At 50.4% G+C, this 20,557-nt stretch overlaps 1 protein-coding gene across 1 annotated transcript; it reads left to right on the top strand.

Moving 5' to 3' along the window:
• The first annotated feature begins 10,232 nt into the window (after positions 1–10,232).
• Positions 10,233–20,074, top strand: LOC135967000 (pepsin A-like). Its single transcript, XM_065528111.2, has 9 exons — positions 10,233–10,339; positions 10,821–10,983; positions 13,249–13,366; positions 14,234–14,352; positions 15,029–15,228; positions 17,160–17,276; positions 18,300–18,444; positions 18,546–18,644; positions 19,767–20,074. Exons 1-9 carry the CDS (start codon positions 10,284–10,286, stop codon positions 19,914–19,916), a joined length of 1,167 nt encoding a protein of 388 aa, XP_065384183.2. The 5' UTR covers positions 10,233–10,283; the 3' UTR covers positions 19,917–20,074.
• The last annotated feature ends 483 nt before the right edge of the window (positions 20,075–20,557 follow it).

Genomic DNA, 20,557 nt, shown 5'->3' with positions numbered 1-20,557 from the left:
CAAAATGCAAAAATTAGCTGGGCGTGGTGGTGCGTGCCTGGAATCCCAGCTACTCGGGAGGCTGAGGCAGGAGAATCGCTTGAACCGGGAAGGTGGAGGTTGCAGTGAGCTGAGATCGCACCATTGCACTCTAGCCTGGGCAACAGAGTGAGACTGCAGCTCAAAAAAAAGGAGACAAAGATCATGAGGAAAAGAAAGCAATCAGGAGAGACAGGAGAGGTGGACACTAATGGCGACGTCCCTAAGTAGACAGGATAGGGCAGTGTTGTCTACAAGACATGGACAGGAGAAGTGGAAGAAGCTGACACCCCACAATCTTCCAGGACGCCCCTGTGATTCGCTGGTGACCAAGACTCACTGTCAATCTCCCGCAGGGTCCCAGGCACAAGACCCTGAACACATCTGTTTCCCCGTCTGTAACAAACAGAATGGTGTTCCACTTCCCTGAGCAGAGGCTGTGAGACAGAGAATTAAGCACGCTCAGTAGCATATATGCCCTAGAAAGGTAAAGAGGAAATGGAGCAGTTTCTCAGACTGAGCTTGGTAGCAAAACGTACAATGGAAAACATAGTTTCAAAATAAGTACAGAACACACTACGTTCCAGGCCCTTCCCCAGGGCTCACCAGCTACAGTTCCCAATCAAAGGCTCTGATAAGTCCTGCTGCAAAGTGATCTGTTTCATTTTAACTCAGCTCAGCTTGATCTCAGACTCTCTCTTGCTAGGAAGTCTATTACAGCCCTGGGCCTCTCAGCATGCACACTGGGAAAATTTCCATAGCTCCTGCTTCTGGTAACAGCCAACCCAGGCTGTCTGCTGAAGGCAGGGCCAGAGGCTGGAGCTGGGCTGTAGGAGGGCCAGGGATGATCTCCAACGCCCAGTCTCCCCGGGGTCACTCTCACCCTCCCAAGCCCACTTTCCATAGCTGAGTCAACTTTATGAAACATACATTTCGTCTCATCCCTTCCTTGCTTAAAACTCTTAATGCCTTCTTGCCATTGCCTTTGGAACAAAACAGCAAATCTTTGGCATAGTTCCAGGTCCTGTGTGCTCCTTTCCCTTAAAACCTTCCCTTCCTCACTCTGATCCCACTGCCCTGAGCTCCCTCCACCCTGGCTCCCACGGCCACGATAACCCAAGTGCTTTCCCACCTGAGACTTTGCACATGTTGTTTCCTTTGCCTGGGTTGCCTTTCCCTCTTTCTTGCCTTGCTAACACCTAGCATCTGCAGACGTGGCTTAAATGTCACTTCCCAACCAGGTGCGGTGGCTCACACATATAATCCCAGCACTCTGGGAGGCCGAGGTGGGCAGATGAACTGAGGTCAGGAATTGGAGACCAGCCTGGCCAACATGGTGAAATCCCATCTCTACTAAAAATACAAAAAATTAGCTTGGCGTGGTGGCGGGCACCTGTAATCCCAGCTACTCGGGAGGCTGAGGCAGGAGAATCGCTTGAACCCAGGAGGCAGACGTTGCAGTGAGCTGAGATCACGCCATTGTATTCCAGCCTGGGCAAAAAGAGTGAAACCCACCTCAAAAAAAAAAAGTCACTTCCCTGTAAAAGTGATCAGCCCTCCCTGACCACTCTCCCATAGAGCCTGGGCCCACCTTATCCCTCATGGTACTTGGCACGACTTGTAACGACACATTTAAGTGTTTCAGATTCACAAGGGCAGGGATGGTTATCGTATTTAGGGTTGAAGCCTGAGCAGAAAGAACAGGGCTTGGCACATAGTAGGTGGTCCCTAAATTGTTGCTGAATGAGTGAGTAGCGACGATGTTTTAAAAGGAAACAACTCAGATCGGATGAGAGTATGAGATGTGGATAGGGTTTGAGGAAGGCCACGTGAATGACAACAGGGGGGTCAGCTCCCACCCCCACCAACATTCCATCCTCCTCACATTTTGTCATGGGATAAGCAGGTGGATATCTCAAGTTTCTGGGAAGGAATTTCACCCTGTCCTGGCTCCTTTGCTGGATTTGTTTTTCTGACATTTCCCACGTAGCTACTTTGAAGCTAGGCAGTGTGCTAGGCTCCAGGGATACGGGTAGGCCTTCCTGGATGCTATCTGTTCTCCTGCGCCTGGCCCCATCCTTTCTTCCTCCCCCATCTCAACCCCAACAGCTACAGCTCAGCCTCTCTCTCCCAGCACCTCTTTCATTCCCACCCTGGGATTCCCGAACCCAGCCAGCATCTAAAGAGCTTCCTCGTTAGACAGATCATTTGACCGGAAAGCCCTGTGCCAACATATCCGAAGGGATCCTCCCTATGTTGCTGCACGAGAGACGGTGAATTCACAAGCCTTTACTGCAGTCTCAGGTCTCTGCTTCATGCATCTTCCTCTAAGGCCTTGGGGGTCTAAGCACAGCTCCTTCTGTTCTTTTCATTCACACTCGTCCAGGAGTGTTATTTTAATCTCACAGGTCTCCTGCCCCATCCATCCTCACCTGTCCCAAATGATCACTCCACACATTGCTGGTGGAAGTGTAAATTGGCACCACCCTAAGGAGCATGATGTGGCTGTTTCTGTCAAAACTTGAAGGGGTGGCCTGCCCCTCCACACCTGTGGGTGTTTCTCGTTAGGTGGAACGAGAGACTTCAGAAAAGAAATGAGACACAGAGACAAAGTATAGAGAAAGAAAAAGTGGGCCCAGGGAACCGGCGCTCAGCTTACAGAGGACCCACGCCAGCACCAGTCTCTGAGTTCCCTTAATATTTACTGATAATTATCTTTACCATCTTAAAGATAAGGGAGTGGCTGGACAATAGGATCATGGTAGGGAGGAAATCAGCAGTAAGACATATGAACAAAAATCTCTGTGACATGAATAAGTTTAAAGGAAAATGCTGTGCCTTGAGATGCATATGCAAACATCTCCATAAACCTTTGAGCAGCATTGTTTCAGCCTATCACATGGGGAGAAACCTTGGACAATACCTAGCTTTCCTAGGCAGAGGTCCCTGCGACCTTTGGCCTTGTACGTGTCCCTGGGTAGTTGAAATTAAGGGAATGGTGATGACTTTTAACCAGCAAGCTGCCTTCTGGCACTTGTTTAACAAAGACACATCCTGCACAGCCCAAAATCCATTAAACCTTGAGTCACCACAGCACATGTCTCTTGTAAGGACAAGGTTGGGGGAAGGGTCACAGATTAACAGCATCTCAAATACAGAACAAAATGGAGTCTCTTATATCTACTTCTTTCTATATAGACACAGTAACAGGCTGATCTCTTTCTTTTCCCCACAAAAACTAAAAATGCATATGCTGGCCGGGCTCAGTGGCTCATGCCTGTAATCCCAGCACTTTGGGAGGCTGAGGCAGGTGAATCACCTGAGATGAGGAGTTTGAGACCAGCCAGGTCAACATGGTGAAACCTCATCTGTACTAAAAATACAAAATTAGTCGGGCGTGGTGACACATGTCTGTAATTCCCAGCTACTTGGGAGGCTGAGACAGGAGAATCTCCTGAACCTGGGAGGCAGAGGTTGCAGTGAGCCAAGATGGCGCCATTGCACTTCAGCCTGGGCAACGGAGCGAGATTCTGTCTCCAAGAAAAGCAAAAGAATGATCAATGTTCAAGACGATAAATATGCTAATTACTCTGATCTGATCACTAAACATTATATGTACGGAAACACCCCTATGTACCCATAAATATGGACAATTATTACATTTGAATTAAAAACAAAGGAGCCAGGCACAGTAGCTCACGGTGTAACCCCAGCACTTGGGAAGGCCAAGGTGGGAGGACGGCTTGAGCCCAAGAGTTCAAGACCAGCCTGAGCAACACAGCAAGACTTCATGTCCATTATTTTTAATAAATAAATAAGAGGAAAAGAACGAAGATATATATTATAAGAGAATATTCATAGAGCACTGTTCCTAAGAACCCCACACTGGAAGCTACCCAAATGCCTAGGAACTGAAAAAGAGATAAGTAAAGGGTATATTGATGCAGTGGAATAATACATAGCAATGAACAGGACTGAGTAACAACTCCACACGACACCAGTCGCGGATGCCTCAACTAAACATGATTTTGAGCAAAGAAGCTCAATGCAAATAAAGTGCTTGTTATGTGGTACTGCTTATCAAAAGTACAAAAACAGGTGAAGTGTATCTTTGCTGTTTGGATATTAGAGTAGTGATATGCTTGGTTTGGCACTGGGGTAGTGACTGGGAAGAGCCTGGGGTGCGGTCCGGGGGTACCTGACATGCTCTTTTGCTGGGTCTGGGTTGTGGTTACATGCGTGTGCTTGGTTTGTGAAAATTCATCAAGCTATTTCTTACGATATGCACCTTTCTGTGTGCATACAATATTTCAAGAAAGGTTTAAAAATGATAACGTAGATTTCTAAAAAATTACTTGCAAAATACAGGACCACGGTATTTCTTTTAAAAGCAGGTTCAGGGTACAGATAAAGTAGCACAGCAGATGTGAGCTGAGCTCATCAAAACGGGTTGGTTGCAAAGCAACATGTGCCATATCTTGTGGTGCTATATTTGCAAGTAAACCAATATATTAATTTACTATGCTAACGGTGCTCAGCGCTGGGTAGCGGGGTTATAAGTCATTTCACAATTTTTCTTTACCTATGAATAATCTAAAATGATCGTGTATTACTTCTATAGTTGAGCCAAAAATGTTATCATAAATTTAACTTTAAAAACCTGCTTGCATCTTTGGAGAAACAGCCCAGCTCTGGGACTGGGGAGTAGAAAACACATTGTTCTCTTTGTTGTTGGAAGATCGTGTCCCTGGGGTGAGACCTTGATTGAAAGCTGCTAGGGGACCAGCCGCCACAATGCTTATCAGACCAGCTCGATAACACTTACCCTGCTTAAGTGCTCTGTCTCAGTCTTGCCATAATTGGGTTCCTTAGATCTCATTGCATTGCTTGATTTGATTCGTTCATGGAACATTTCTGAACACCTGGGCCCTTGGCAGGGGCTACCCTGCATCAGAGACACTGCAACCAGTGCCCCTGAAAGCCAGGCACTACCATACTGAGGACCAGGCAGGGCTAATGGCAAAATAAACGTTGTTATCTAATCTTTCTGCCGGGCCAGTCTGGTACAATGAGATGATGTGGCTTCCTTGCTGGCAGCCACAGATCAGCCCTGGCTGACAATCAGATCTCATGGGAGCATGTGATGGCAGAATCAGGATTCCCTTTTCCATCCCAAGGGTTCCTCTGGTAACAGGGGCTGAGTGGAATGGCTTCTCCAAGTGCTCCTGGGATGGAGGCTGCAGCCATCATGGAATGTACATGTCACACACTAACCCATGAACAGAAACCGGGTGGATGTACATGGTCACACAGTCTGGTCAGGGACCAGAGTCCCCTGAGACCCAGGTTCAGCTCCCACCTGTGTCATTACTTGGTTATGTGAACCTGCACTGATCACTTAACCCCTCTGAGCTATGTCATTTGGGAAAAACTGGGGGTAATCGTATAATAATTTTTTTTAAAATAATTCAAAGCATTCAGAAAAGCACAAAGAGCCACAGAAATATAAGCACTGCTGTGTTGAGGGAGGTTTGCAGATGACCTGACCAACAATGTCACCTTTCCCCTTTTCAGATCACTCACATTGCCTGAGCAGAAAACCACCTAGCAGAGCACTGAAAAGGTCTCAAAACACAGAAGAGCAAGAGGCAGCCAGGTGGATCTTTCTGGAGATTTCAACGAGGTGTCCAGTCCTGTTTTCTATTGCTGAAGACACTGATGACAATTTAACACACATTTCATGACTTACAACAACTCACATTGACTATCTCACAGTTTCTGTGGCTCAGGAATCCAGGCTCCATACAACTGAGGCCTCTGTCAGTCAGGGATGTCAGCCTGGTCTGTGGTCTCATCTGAGGCTCGACTGGAGAAGGATCTGCTTCCATGCTCACATGGTTGCTGGAAGGATTCAGTTACTTACAGATTGTCACACTGAAGGCCTCAGTTCCTTGCTGGCTGTTGGCTGGAGGCCACCCTTGGTTCCTTCCCCTTGGGCCTCTTTATAGGGCAGCTTTCTTTCTCAGAGCCAGCAAGGGGAAGAGTCTATACAGAGAGTGTGCTAGCAAGACACAAGCTATGGAGCCTGTATAATGTAATCGCAGAAGCAACGTCCCATCTACTTTGCTGTATCCTGTTGGTTAGAAGCAAGTCCTGCCTACACAAAAGGGGAGGGGATTACACAGGGGTGTGAACACCAGCAGCATGAATAATTGAGGGCCATCCTAGAGTCTCTCTGCCATACCCCTGAATTGGTGGCAGCAAGCATACCAGCGCCCCTCAGGATGCTAAAATCTCCAATGTGGAGAAACATTAACATCTTCACCAATCCGAGAGCTTCCCCTCAATGCGATCCAAATATCCATCCAGGTGGAAAGAAAGAGCCCCTTCCACACCAGCTTTCCCTTGAACTGATCACAAACGCACCAAAGGCACGGCCTATTCCTACCATGCTCAGGGATGTACCCCCAGCAGCTAGAGCATCCCTGCACGGTACACAGCGAGTGCACAATCAGGCATTCGAATGAATGTGTTAAGGTGCTTGCAGGTTTCTGCCTGGGGCATCTTCCTTCTGCTTCCCAAATATACTTCTCCTCTGCTCAAAATTCCCATGTGGGCCCAAGACAAGCTGTGCCCCCAAAACCAGCACCCATCCTTGGGCTCCAAACTCCCTCCCTTCCATCTGGTGGCAGCCTTGAGTGAGGGGATTCCATCTGGTGCCCCCAAAACTTAGGCAGGCATCGTCAGGACCATCAAGTTCTTCATATGACTGCTAGGATCAACCCATACTTAAGGTGATGGATACTCCAAATACCCTGACTTGATCATTACTCTTTCTATGCATGTAACACAATATCACAGGTACCCAAAAAATATGTAAAATATTATGTTTCCATAAAGAGAGAGAGGGCCAGGTGTACTGTGGTTCACTGTAATCCCAGCACTTTGAGAGGCTGAGGCAGGTGGATCACTTGACCCAAGCAGATGGAAACCAGCCTGGGTCACATAGTGAAGCCCTGTCTCTACAGAAAATACAAAAGTTAGCTGGGTGTCGTGGCTCATGCCCTTAGTCCCAGCTACTTGGAGCCTGAGGCCAGAGGACTGATTAAGCGTGGGAGGTTGAGGCTGCAGTAAGCCATGACCATGCCACTACATTCCACCCTGAGTGACAGAATAAGACCCTGTCTCAAAAAAAAAAAAAAAAAAAGAGAGAGAGAGAGAGAGGCTTGAGAGGGAGGAAAGAGAGAGGAAGAGAAGCAGGCACCTGAAGACGTGAACGTGGGAAATACAAGGGCTAGTCATACTGGAGAGAGATTGACAGTTAAAAAAACAAACAAACGGCCGGGCGCGGTGGCTCAAGCCTGTAATCCCAGCACTTTCGGAGGCCGAGACGGGGGGATCACGAGGTCAGGAGATCGAGACCATCCTGGCGAACATGGCGAAACCCCGTCTCTACTAAAAAAAAATACAAAAAACTAGCCGGGCGAGGTGGCGGGCGCCTGTAGTCCCAGCTACTCGGGAGGCTGAGGCAGGAGAATGGCGTGAACCTGGGAGGCAGAGCTTGCAGTGAGCTGAGATCCGGCCACTGCACTCTTGCCTGGGCGACAGAGCAAGACTCCGTCTCAATTAAAAAACAAACAAACAAACAAACAAACAAACAAAAGAAAAAATAATGAGCCCAGGATTCACATTTGGGGCACAAACATGTCAACTAACAGGGAAGTCTGAAATGTCCACGTGTTTCCTACTAACCACCACTGTCCCTGAACTTATTCACACTGCCCACTTCTGAATACTTACCTGGAGGCACTAGGGGTAACTTGGAGATTTTATAGAACCTGTAGCTCTTATGGCTGGACAGTCTGAGGATTCCCCAGGGGATGTGATTTCAGAACAAGACCCTGAGACAGGGCTTCCTATCTACCTGGGGACCACCCCACTCCCCTGTCCTCCTCCCCAGTAATTTATGCATCAGAGTTTTCACTCTACTTTGTCCACTGAATAAAAGCTCACAAAGTGGAGGATCCATTACGTTGGTAAGCATCCTCTTTTTTGTTGTTGGTGGTGTTGTTTGTTTGTTTGTTTGTTTGTTTTTTTGAGACGGAGTCTAGCTCTGTCGCCCAGGCTGGAGTGCAGCGGCAGGATCTCCGCTCACTGCACTGTCCGGAATTAGTTCCTTCCGGTGGGTTCTTGCTCTCGCTGAATTCAAGAATAAAACCTCGGACCCTCATGGTGAGTGTTACAGTTCTTAAATATGGTGAGCCCAGAGTTTGTTCCTTCACATGTTCAGATGTGTCAGGAGTTTCTTCCTTCCGGTGGGTTCGTGGTATCACTGGCTTCAGCAGTGAAGCTGCAGACCTTCTCGGTGAGTGTAACAGCTCTTAAAGGTGGCGTCCAGAGTTGTTCCTTCCTCCCGGTGGGTTCCTGATCTCACTGGCTTCAGGAGTGAAGCCGTAGACCTTTGCAGTGAGTGTTACAGCTCATGAAGGTAGTGCAGACACAGAGAGTGAGCAGCAGCAAGATTTATTGCAAAGAGCGAAACAGCAAAGCCTCCACAGCCTGGAAGGGGACCCGAGCGGGTTGCCGCTGCTGGCTCCGGTGGTCTGCTTTTATTCCCTTACTTGGCCCCACTCACATCCTACTGATTGGTCCATTTTACAGAGATCGGATTGGTGCATTTACAATCCATTAGCTAGATACAAAAGTTCTCCAACTCCCCACCCCATTAGCTAGACACACAGTGCTGACTGGAGCATTTACAAACCTTTAGCTAGCAACAGAGTGCTGATTGGTGCATTCACAATCCTTTAGCTAGACACAAAAGTTCTCCAAGTTCCCACCCGACTCAGAAGCCCAGCCGGCTTCACCTCTCACAACCTCTGTCTGCTGGGTTCAAGCGATTCTCCTGCCTCAGCCTCTCGAGTAGCTGGCATTACAGGCACCCACCACCATGCCCAGCTAACTTTTCTACTTTTAGTAGAGATGGGGTTTAGCTATGTTGGCCAGGCAGGTTTTGAACTCCTGACCTCTGGTGATTCACCTGCCTCAGCCTCCCAAAATACTGGCATTATAAGCGTGAGCCACGGCACCCAGCTAAGCATCCTCTTTCTAAGTCACTCACCCACGAGTATGAATTCTTTGCCCAGATTGCTTTGCTCCATTGTAGCTGATTTCAGCCCAGTTGTAAGCCTGGAGCACCTGGAGAAATCACACCCAGGTGGGATCCCAAAGGTGGAGAGGGTGGGAAGGGAGCAAAAGAAAGAGAAGGGGTGCAGAAAGAGAGGGACACAGATTCCAAAGAAATACCTGGCCGGTCGATCTCAAGTTTGCCTCCTCCAGGAAGGGAAGGCAGCATTCTGGCGGTGCTCTCTCCCTCCTCCCCCATGTACTGCGCACATCTCCTTCCCAGACTCAGCCCAGTTGCCACCAAAAGCAAGCTAGAAGTCCCATAGGCTACTCACATGCCCAACAACCCCACACAATGACACTAAACTGGGGAATTGTGTCCTGAGTCCCAAATGACCGACCCCCCAGTGTGCTGTGACTAAGCAGTGACCACAAGCAGTACCACCTATCACTGAGTCGGGGAGCTGCTCTCTAAGAACCCCAGCGGCGTGCCCCACGGGGACAAATCAGGCCACCTGGGGCTCCTTCCCATCTGTCTGTCCAATGCTGTGCTAAACACACTTGTAACCAACTTTGTGGAAATGCTCAGCTTGTAAAATGTTAATGTGGGCCCTTGTCAATGCTAAAGAAATAAGCCTGTGACTGGGCGACAGAACAAAACTCCATCAGAAGAAAGAAAAAGAAAGAGAGAGAGAGAGACAGAGAGGGAGGGAGGGAGGGAGGAAGAAAGGAAGAAAGAAAAGAAGGGAGGGAAGGAGGGACAGAGGAGGGAAGGAAGGAAGGAAGGAAGGGGAAGGGGAAGGGGAAGGGGAAGCAAAAGAAAAGAAAAACTAAGCCTTCAGGCCATTGCTTCTCTCTCCCTCTGCGGGTCAACCCCCATGGCAACCTCCCACCCCCGCCCCTGTCCGCAATGGCGCAAGGTTACAATGGAAAGTGCCTCCACTGGAACAGTCTCAGAACTGTTCTCGGGGCAGCGACAATCTTATCAGGAGCTTTTCTGTTTGGGATCAGGGGAACGGGTGACTTTCCAAGAGGCCGATAAGGCAGGACCCAAGTTGCATATAAGGGGCAGCTCATGCTGCTGCTCTGCACCTTCCTCCCGTCTTGCTTCTCCCTGGAGTTGGGACCTGGGAAGAACCATGAAGTGGCTGCTGCTGCTGGGTCTGGTGGCGCTCTCTGAGTGCATCATCTACAAGTGAGTCCCAGTGGCATGGGTGTGAAGACGCCTGCCTCTCACATCGCCCTTCTTTACTCCTGTGTCTTCCTTCTTCCCTTTTTTCTCTCTCTGTCTTTGGCTGTCTCCATCCCCCTTTTCTGCTTCTCTCTCCAACCTTTGGGAGGCAGCTCTGCAGACCTGGTTAAAACTCGGGCCCAGCCCGAGTCTGGTTCCCAGCTCCATCCCTAGTCAACTTAACTTCTTTGCATTATTGCACAGACGTGGGAGCATCTCCCTTCCTTCCATCTTCCTCTCTTAGACCAGCTGGTTAAGAGTCCAGCCTGGGTTTGGTTCCAGCTCCACCACTAGGCAGCTGAACTTCTTTGCATTATTGCACAGAAGTGGGAGCGTCTCCCTTCCTTCTTCCTCTCTTAGACCAGCTTCCCTTCCCTTCTGGGGCTGCCACAGAACCCGGTGAGCAGAATCCTTGCCTAATTCCTCTTCCTCCTCCAAACCACAGGGTCCCCCTCGTCAGAAAGAAGTCCTTGAGGCGCAACCTGTCCGAGCATGGCCTGCTGAAGGACTTCCTGAAGAAGCACAACCGCAACCCAGCCAGCAAGTACTTCCCCCAGGCAGAGGCGCCCACCCTGATAGACGAACAGCCCCTGGAGAACTACCTGGATGTGAGTGTGTGGGCAAGCGGCGGGGCCGGCTCTGAGGACTTGGCCGGCAGGAAAGAGTGTTTCCCTGGGGTCTTGGAGGATGGGCCGGGGCTCTGAGGCTCCAGGCAGTGACCCAGGGTCTGCCCCTAGGTGTCAGTGGCCCCGGGCAGGCAGGAAAGTTCACAGAGCTGTTGCTTCTTGTTCATTCATTCATTCCTTCACTTGTTCATGCAATGTTCATTTCTTCTGAGCGCCTCGTTAAATATCAGGGCCTCTGTGGGGCTCAGGAGGAAACAGCAGTGAGCAAAGTCATAGCCAAGGAGAGAAAGACAGTAATCAAGGAGTCTTGCAAAGCAATGAAAAGAACAGGCAGCAGGAGGACCACAGAGTGAAGGTGTCACACTACGAGACTCTGCCACTTGGGCAGGGAGCCTCCGCGGAGCCATGCAGGAAGAGCGGGAATATCCAATAGAAGACAGAACTCCGCACAGCCTGATCACTTGTGCCGAACCCTGTGCAGGCGGGAGCACAGGGCATTTGAAGGAGAGCCCAGAGGGAGGGAAGAAGGGTGCTGCAGACTGCGGCCCGAGGAGCCGAGGGGTGGACGGAGAGAGGCTCCATCCTAACTGCCACTGATTTATCTCAAACAGGGGGTGACAAAATCAGATCCGAGTTTCAGAAAGATCACTCTGACTTTATTATTTCAGAGCCGACAGCAAACACCCTGCCTTCCCACAGATATCGTATGTCCCCTCTGTGCCTGGCACAGGGCAGAGGGCACAGAGCAGTGATGCCTGTGGTTCAGAGATTGGCCTCCGCCATCCAGCAGACCTAGTGCAAATGTGGGTTCTAGCGCCTCTAAGTCACAGGACCTTGGCCAAGACATTTAAATCCTCTGAGCCCGTTTCTTGGTCTGGAAAACAAAAACACTAATATCTACCAACAGAGGTTGTTGCCAGGAATTCACGCAATCATGTTTTCTGGAGTGCTTAGCATGGGGTCTGGCAGGCCCTTGGTAAGAGGCTTAGTTAGTGCATTTATTTAGTTAACAAATATTTGGCAAATATTGGCACCTCTCTATGTGCCAGAGGCTATGCAAGTGGCCAAAACAATGGTGAATAATCAAAGTTCCTGGAGCTTATATTCTACAGGGGATGACAGATAAGCAAGCGTGGAAGATAATTTCAGGTACTGATGAGGGCCAAGACAAATTAATTAATTGGACTATGGGGAAAAAGAAGATCGAAAGGGAGCAAATTTAGATAAAGTGGTCACAGAAGGACTGTTGGTAGAGGGGACATTTGACTACACCCGAATGATTGATTTTTGAAAAAAAAGATCAGCCAAAGAAAGATCTAGAATAAACATTTTCCTAGCACAAGGAATAGCCAATGCTAAGGCCCTGGGGCAGGAGTGACTAGTCATCACCAAAGAACAGCAAGCAGACCAGTGTGGCGAGAACAGAGCCGGCAAGGGGGGAAAGTGCTGCCACTCAGAATAAAAATACTGGTTGGTTGGCTGAGGTGGGTGGATCACTTGAGGTCAGGAGTTCAAGATCAGCCTGGAAACATGGTGAAACCCTGTCACTACTACAAATACAAAAATTAGCCGGGCGTGATGGCACACACCTGTCATCCCAGCTACTTGGGAGGCTGAGGCAGGAGAATCACTGGAACCCAGGAGGCAGAGGCTGCAGTGAGCCGAGATCGTGCCACTGCACTCCAGCCTGGAAAACAGAGCAAGACTTGCCTCAGAAAAAAAAAAGAAGAAGAAAAATACTGGCAATGCCCTTTCTTGCAACCTGCTCACACATCTAGATGTAGAAATAAGAAAACCAGCCAGGTTTCCATCTTTAGGTGGCTTGCTTAGCTTCTGAAAAACAATTTAAGGCACAAGCACTTAAGCTGTCACTTGCCCGGTGCTAGAAGATTCCACCCCCATCCTCTGAGATTCCATCCTCTGAGAACATGTGCTGTAAGGATGGGAAGACTGTGACAGACAAGACAATGGCTGAAGAGGGAACAGCAGACTGTTAGATGCTTGTGGTGCTTAGGAGAGAGCAGAAGGTAAATTGGGGGAGCAATCAGGGAAGACTTCAAGGAGGAAGGGACGCCAGGGCTGGGCTTAGAAGGATGAAGGCAGTGGCTGGGAAGAGAAAGACAAGAACTGTGAGGAGGGAAGGAAAAGGTAGAGAGGGCAACCGAGGAGGTGACCCAGAGAGAGCCCCTAGGGAGGCCCTGACAGAGAGACCCCGGTCCATGAACTGTGCTGTCCCGGCCTCGGCAGGTGGAGTACTTCGGCACTATCGGCATCGGAACCCCTGCCCAGGATTTCACCGTGATCTTTGACACCGGATCCTCCAACCTGTGGGTGCCCTCAGTCTACTGCTCCAGTCTCGCATGCAGTAAGTTCCCAGCCTGCCCCACCCCACTCTCGCTCCCCAGCACCAGCTGACCCTGGGGAACCCTGGACACCCGTGGGCTTCTGACAGCTCCCACCTCAAGCCTGCTGGAGCCACTCGACAGGCATTTACTGAGCACCTACTACGTGCCAAGCACTGGGCGCAGGTGCTCCACGGGGTAAAGGGATGAGTGATACGATCCCTGCGGTCAAAGATTTTCCAGTCTGTGGGGAAGAGAGAAGCTCCCCAAAATACCCACAGCCTGGGAGAGGAAATGTAGGGGCCCAAAGCAAGACAGGGCCAACGGGCTGTAGAATAGCCCGCTAGGAAAGAGTCCAGTGTGAGGAAATGGCTCCAAAGCCTGGCCCGGACAGGCTAGAGGTGAGTGCTGAGCTCCTTTAAAAAAAAAAAAGAAAAATCATTGGTTGCTAATGAAAGAGAGCTTGTCTTTGGAAGTCATGAACAATGTGTGTTGTGGGTTCCTTCCTCTTCTAATGTTTTCACCTGAGTTTTAATTAAGATGGGGTGCCTGTGTCATCATCCACATAATGGGAGCACTGGCCGCGGGCTGGGGGGTGAAAGCGCTCGTCACTGGGTAGCCACCAGCCTGCTCAGCTCAATGTTGGCCTTGGGGAGTCCCCGGTAGGCCCTTGGGGTTTCCTGGGTACCTGCCATCAGTGAAGGGTCCCAGGAGTTCAATGAGACAGGACAGAACATGGGGTCTCTTGGGGTCCAAGGGTCTAGGGGAAAAGGTCACTGCTCACCTCCAGAGCCCTTCCTGGGGCCAGGGCACCCCATCCCAGGAAGACATCCCAGCCTGTGACCTTCACCCAGCTCTCAGAGACTGACAATCACTGCTTGCCGTTGCAGCCAACCACAACCTCTTCAACCCTCAGGATTCCTCCACCTACCAGTCCACCAGCGGGACACTCTCCATCACCTACGGCACCGGCAGCATGACAGGCATCCTCGGATACGACACTGTCCAGGTGGGCGCCTGCAGGCTGCCGCTGCATCCCGCCATCAGGCACCCCCAGAATCAGCTTATTCCAGCACGATGAGTCTTGGTGATCACAAAAGTAACCTGATTGGGGGTACGGGCTGGGGGAGAAGCAGCAGAGATGTCACAGACGTTGCTAGCTCGGGTGGCAGTGAGTAAAAGGGTGGGCTGCCGGGAGCCATAAGCCAGCCTCAGCTCCACCCAAGCAGAATGTTATGGAGGGTGGAGAGAGTCAGTAAAGGCTCAATTCTAACTGGCACCTCCTCCTCTTCCTCCTTCTCCCAACCTGCAGCCCCCCCACGTCCTCAAATCTCCACAAGCCCTCTCTGCTACTTTTGGGGCATGGCAGGGGTCAAAGGCCCTGATTCGCCCGGGGTCTGCTTTGCATTTCTTCATCCGTAACACAAACACACAGTGAATCTGTTCTCCAGCAAAATCTCACACTGAGTCATAGACCGTGGCCATCTGCAGATCAGCTGCCATGGTTACCTCCAGCAGAGGAACGAGCATTCCAGGAGACAGTCCCTCTCCCCTCCTTCTGGGCTGATGCCCTAGAAGCCAAGTCCTGCATGGGATGAACCAGGGCAGCTGTGGGCCTGAGGCTGGCACCCAGAGCTCAGTGGACATGACCTGATGGTGAACATCATCTCGGTTCCCCCACCCAGGTTGGAGGCATCTCAGACACCAATCAGATCTTCGGCTTGAGCGAGACCGAACCCGGCTCCTTCCTGTATTATGCTCCCTTCGACGGCATCCTGGGGCTGGCCTACCCCAGCATTTCCTCCTCCGGGGCCACACCCGTCTTTGACAACATCTGGGACCAGGGCCTGGTTTCTCAGGACCTCTTCTCTGTCTACCTGAGCGCGTAAGTTGGGTGGAGAGGGGCCTCCTCCCACCTCCCCCTCCAGAGGTCACAGTGTTCTGGCCCAGCAGCAGCTGTTCAAGGCTGGCTGCGATGGAGAGGGTCTTGGGAAGCAAGGGATTTGGAAAGTCAATTTTTGAGGCTAGAGAAATGTGTCTTTGGAGAGTGATAGTGCCAAGTCTCTCTCTGACGGGCCATGTGCACTCCATCTCATTTACCAGCATCTTTATCCCCTTGATGTGCACAACTCAAATGTCCTCAGCCATTTGCCCCTCAGTGCCAGTTCCCTCATCCTTGGCCCCCAAAGATGCCACTGAAATGAATACACTTGGCCAGACACGGTGGTTCATGCTTGTAATCCCAACACTTTGGGAGTCTGAGACATGAGGATCACCTGAAGTCAGGAGTTCAAGACCAGCCTGGTCAACATGGCAAAACCCTGTCTCTACTAAAAAATACAAAAATTAGCCAGGCGTGGTGGCAGGCACCAGTACACCCAGCTACTCGGGAGGCTGAGGCAGGGAGAATCGCTTGAGCCTGGGAGGCGGAGGTTGCAGTGAGCCAAGATTGTGCCACTGCATTCCAGTCTGGGCAACAGAGCGAGACTCCATCTCAGAAAATAAATAAATAAATAAACAAAGTGAATACACTTAAAACAGAACAAAATTCCATAACACAAAAATGAAAAGATTTGATCAAGATATATCATGGATGATGACATTTTTAAATCATGAAAGCAAGTTTCTTTTGTGATTTAATAAAACCTAGGTTCCATTTGTGACCGTGGGCTAATTCTAGGAATGAACAAAGAAATACATGAACAAACAAACAAATGAACAAAGAATAAATCAAATGTCAATTTGGGCTGAGTAGAGTGTTACGCAAGAATATCTGAGGGCATCATCCACTTTCTTAAGACACTCAACGTTCCTCTAACACTCACGAACGTCCTCGTCTTTTGAAAGGATTTGCCGTCATTCACTTGTTTCCTCGGTTCGTAACTACACATCTAGGTCCTCGCTATATAGCATTACACTGTGAGACGTTCACAGCAAAGGTGGGTGGGTTCAGTGAGGGGGTCATGTTTTATACATGGCCAGTTCTCCGATGACTGATTTCTTATTGCCATCTACATTTGTTCTGCATCTACCCTGAAACTGCAAAGATTTAGAAAATGAATATTGAAATAACAAGGACTCCTGCAATTTACAACAGGAAGGCTCTTTGTCATGTGTTCCTCTTGGCCAGTTGATGTTCAAGGTGGCTCTGAAACATAATCTGCCTTTATGAGCACTTAAATATTTCACGTGGGGCCGTTGTATCTCCCCAGCTAGATCTGAGTCTCTCAATCTGGGCATTATTAACATTTCAGACCAGCATAAGTCCTTGCCAGGGACTGTCCCATGCATTGTAGGACATTTGGCAGCATCCCCAGCCTCTAAACATTAGATGCCAGTAGCATCCACTACCCCCACCCAATCAATCCAAAATGTCTCCAGACATTCCCCTGGGGGCAAAACTGCTCCCAGCTAAGAACAAGAGATCTCCACCATCAAGTCCTTAAGAGCCGACACTGTCACCCATTCACATCCCTGGGGTCGCCATGGCAACTAGAGTGAGTACCACAGTGGAAACCACACATCAACCTAAAAGACCCGTGTTCTTCCAAACGTAGTTCCACCACTCCCCCGCTGTGTGACCTTGGGCAGGTGACCTCACCTCCCTCAGGCTCAGTGTCCTCATGGTAAGTGGAAATAACAGTGACAGTGTCCACTGCGTGGGCCCTGGCCTAAGAGGACAAGAAACCACATTTGTCACACCCCAGGACAGCCTGCCAAGTGCCCAATCAAGGGTAGCTCCGAGGAGCCAACAGCAGATGTTCACAGAAATGAACGAACAGAGAAATTCATGTCTTCTTCCCTCACTTTCCACAGCGATGACCAGAGTGGCAGCGTGGTGATATTTGGTGGCATTGACTCTTCTTACTACACTGGAAGTCTGAACTGGGTTCCTGTTTCTGTCGAGGGTTACTGGCAGATCTCCGTGGACAGGTGGGACTGCCACAGATAGGCAGCATCCAGGCCTGGGCCCCACATCCCATTTCCTTATGGATTCATAGCTAACCAGCTTTCCAGAATCCCCCCAGGGAGAGCTGACACAGGGGAACACACTCCAGGGGGAAGGCGGAAGTTGGCCCGGCCAGAGAAACCATAGAAAGACACGTCCCGGGCGGAGGAGGGAAGAGCTGTCTGGGAAGCCGAGACTCTGCAAGCGTCAGATAGCCAATGTCCTAATAGTCACGGAGGCAGAACAATCCACCGGCATCCCTGGGGAAAGCTGGGCAACCACCTGTCCACACATCTCAATTTAACGGGCCTGGGAACCAGCAATGCTCCTCCCACTCGAAGAAATGTGTCACTTTCAGTCTAGAAGTAGGGCAAAATGGCTAAGAAATTGTGTGAAGTCATTTCTCAAGAGTGAACAATTCTCCAGGACAAGGACTTTCGGTACTAAAACCGGGACCATCCCAGGCAAACCAGGACACATTGATCACCTCATGTCTGCCCAGCCATGCTAGCATTTCACCAGTTCCTCCAACTCCTGCCCCAGCCCTCTGGTCTCTGTCCCTCCCCGCATACCGTCCCCTGTTGATGTCCTCCTTCTCTCTTCACCTGCCTGGAATCCCTGGGTGTCTGCTCCCCTGGCTGCTTCCCTCCACCGCCTCTCACTCTGGACGCTGTTTTGTTCCCTGCCGCACGCCTGGCTTATCATCCTGCCCTTCTGCCACCATAACTTATCTTGCCAGCCAGGCCGGGAGCTCCCTGCAGCCTGGAACTGTGAGGCTGTCTGGTTTAGCTTTGCGTTTCCCATGCCTGGCAGAGAGTGGGCACTTGCAAAATATTTGTTGCATAAATGAATGCAGGATGAATGAATGTGTAAACGAGAGGAACAGAAATTTCACTCACTGGCCAATGGATGGGTGGGGAAGAAATGTCTGGGGTCACCTCCTGGTTCATCCTTGGAGAGATGTACCCCTGAGGGCTCAGGAACCTTCACTTGCTTCTTGCCCTCAGCATCACCATGAACGGAGAGGCCATCGCCTGCGCTGAGGGCTGCCAGGCCATTGTTGACACCGGCACCTCTCTGCTGACCGGCCCAACCAGCCCCATTGCCAACATCCAGAGCGACATCGGAGCCAGCGAGAACTCAGACGGCGAGGTGAGTCCAGCCCCGACGGCTCTGTTCTACACTCAAATAGTGGGTGTGCCAGGCACACGGGACCAAAACCCTTGTAACTTTTCTCACCTCACTCTTTCCAGATGGTGGTCAGCTGCTCAGCCATCAGCAGCCTGCCCGACATCGTCTTCACCATCAACGGAGTCCAGTACCCTTTGCCACCCAGTGCCTACATCCTGCAGGTGAGGGGGCTCTGGACCATCCACTAGAGGGGCTCACACAGAATGTGGCCACAGAGTCCCCTCTGCAGAGGGAAAGTGCGCTTCCACGAGCTGAAGCCGAGAGGCAGAGGCAGACGAACATCTGCCCCAGACAGCTCCGGAGGGAAGGAACAGATTGAAAACAAACGCAGGAATAAGAACTCGGATACAGCCCCCTAAGGGAACAAGTGAAGCAAAGGTTAATGGAGGGAAAAGAGGATTCTATTTGGATCCCTGGGTCCAAGTCCTGGGTCTGAATTACCAGCCCATTGATTCTCAGCAAGCCACAGCTCATCTCAGCCTCAGTTTTCTCCTCCAAAATGTAGACATGGCAGCTTTCCCCACCCTCAGAGTGCGGTTAGGTTAACCAAGTGAGACTGATCACATCCAAGTGAGACTGAGCTACCAAGGGTTGGGTAAAGGGAAATCCTCATTTCCACAGGCTGGGGCTTCCGACACTCCTACCATCTCTACCAAGTAGCAAATCTTTAGCTGTACGAGCCACAGGAAAACTCTCCCTTCTATTATTATAACGTCAGGTGGAAAACTGATTTTGCCAGTGGACTGATGTTACTCAACAAGAAGCACTGATGCCTGGGCTCCCCCAGTGATTCTGATTACATTAGGAGAGGGCAAGGCCTGAGCAATGGGATGGAGTTGCGGGAGTTCAAAGCTCCCCAGGTGACGTGCAGACAAGGTCACAGCCCAGTGACTTAGTGAGGCAAGAGGCTAACAGCTTCTCCGGTTTGCCCCTGGTCGGGATCAGAATAATCATGAGAAAAGGCTGTGTGGGCTGAGTTTTCACACTCCTTCCTACCAGCTGAATTCTCCCCAAGGCCTTAGCTCTGATGCTGATGTCAGGGTTCCTGTGCCTGCCAGAAACGCCAGATAATGTCCAGTAATGCGTAGAAACCAATCGTGCTGTGGACAGCTTCTACAGGCCGACTCCAGGCGAAGAACAGCCGAGTCCCTGGACACTGAGCCAGGAAGCTCCTCCTTGCACATGCCTTGCAGCTGGACATGGGCGCCCTGGATGTTTATCACCCAGTGCCTGTCACTGCTGAATCGGCGTCTCAACTCCACTTTTATTCTCCTTTTCTCCAGAGCCAGGGCAGCTGCATCAGCGGCTTCCAGGGCATGGACATCCCCACCGAATCTGGAGAGCTTTGGATCCTGGGTGATGTCTTCATCCGCCAGTACTTCACTGTCTTCGACAGGGCAAACAACCAGGTCGGCCTGGCTCCCGTGGCTTAAGCCCAGGTCTTTCCAGCCACCTCCCAGGAAGATCTGACCTCCGTCCTCTGCCCACTTTAGATGTATCTAATTCTCCTGACTGTCCTTCCCAGGGGAGTGTGGAGGTCTTGGCCCTGTTCCCTGTCTTACCAATAATGTAGAATAAAAACATAACCTACTGAAACAGGTTTTGTGGAGCTGCTTCTCTTTGCTGGTCTTTTTCCTTCACATCACTGGGGTTAGAACGCCAGGGCAGGGACCAAAATGACCACATCCACTTGGATGGCAGCCAACAGGGTGACCCCAGCAGCGGACACTTCATGGTAGAGCCAGGAAGACAGAGGCCTGCAGGGGGCTGTGCTGGAAGCATCATAAAAAGACCTGGGGGCCAAAAATGCTGGGCTCATTCTCTTCTCATAGAAGGGACAGTGAGAGCTGAGATCGTGCCATTGTACTCCAGCCTGGGCAACACAGAGAGACTCCATCTCAAAAAAAAAAAAAAAGAAAGAAAAGAGAGAGAAAAAAAGAAAAAATAGCACTGAAGCTCTTAGTTGAGGGAGTCAACTTCTTACTTCTGCCAAAACCAGTAAGAGATTATGACAAGGCTGGGAGCAGTGGCTCATACCTGTAATCCCAGCACTTTGGGAGGCTGAGACAGACAG

This window comes from Macaca fascicularis, chromosome 14 (genome assembly GCF_037993035.2).
Source record: "Macaca fascicularis isolate 582-1 chromosome 14, T2T-MFA8v1.1".
Classification (NCBI taxonomy): domain Eukaryota; kingdom Metazoa; phylum Chordata; class Mammalia; order Primates; family Cercopithecidae; genus Macaca; species Macaca fascicularis.
This window is presented reverse-complemented; position numbering and strand designations above follow the sequence as displayed.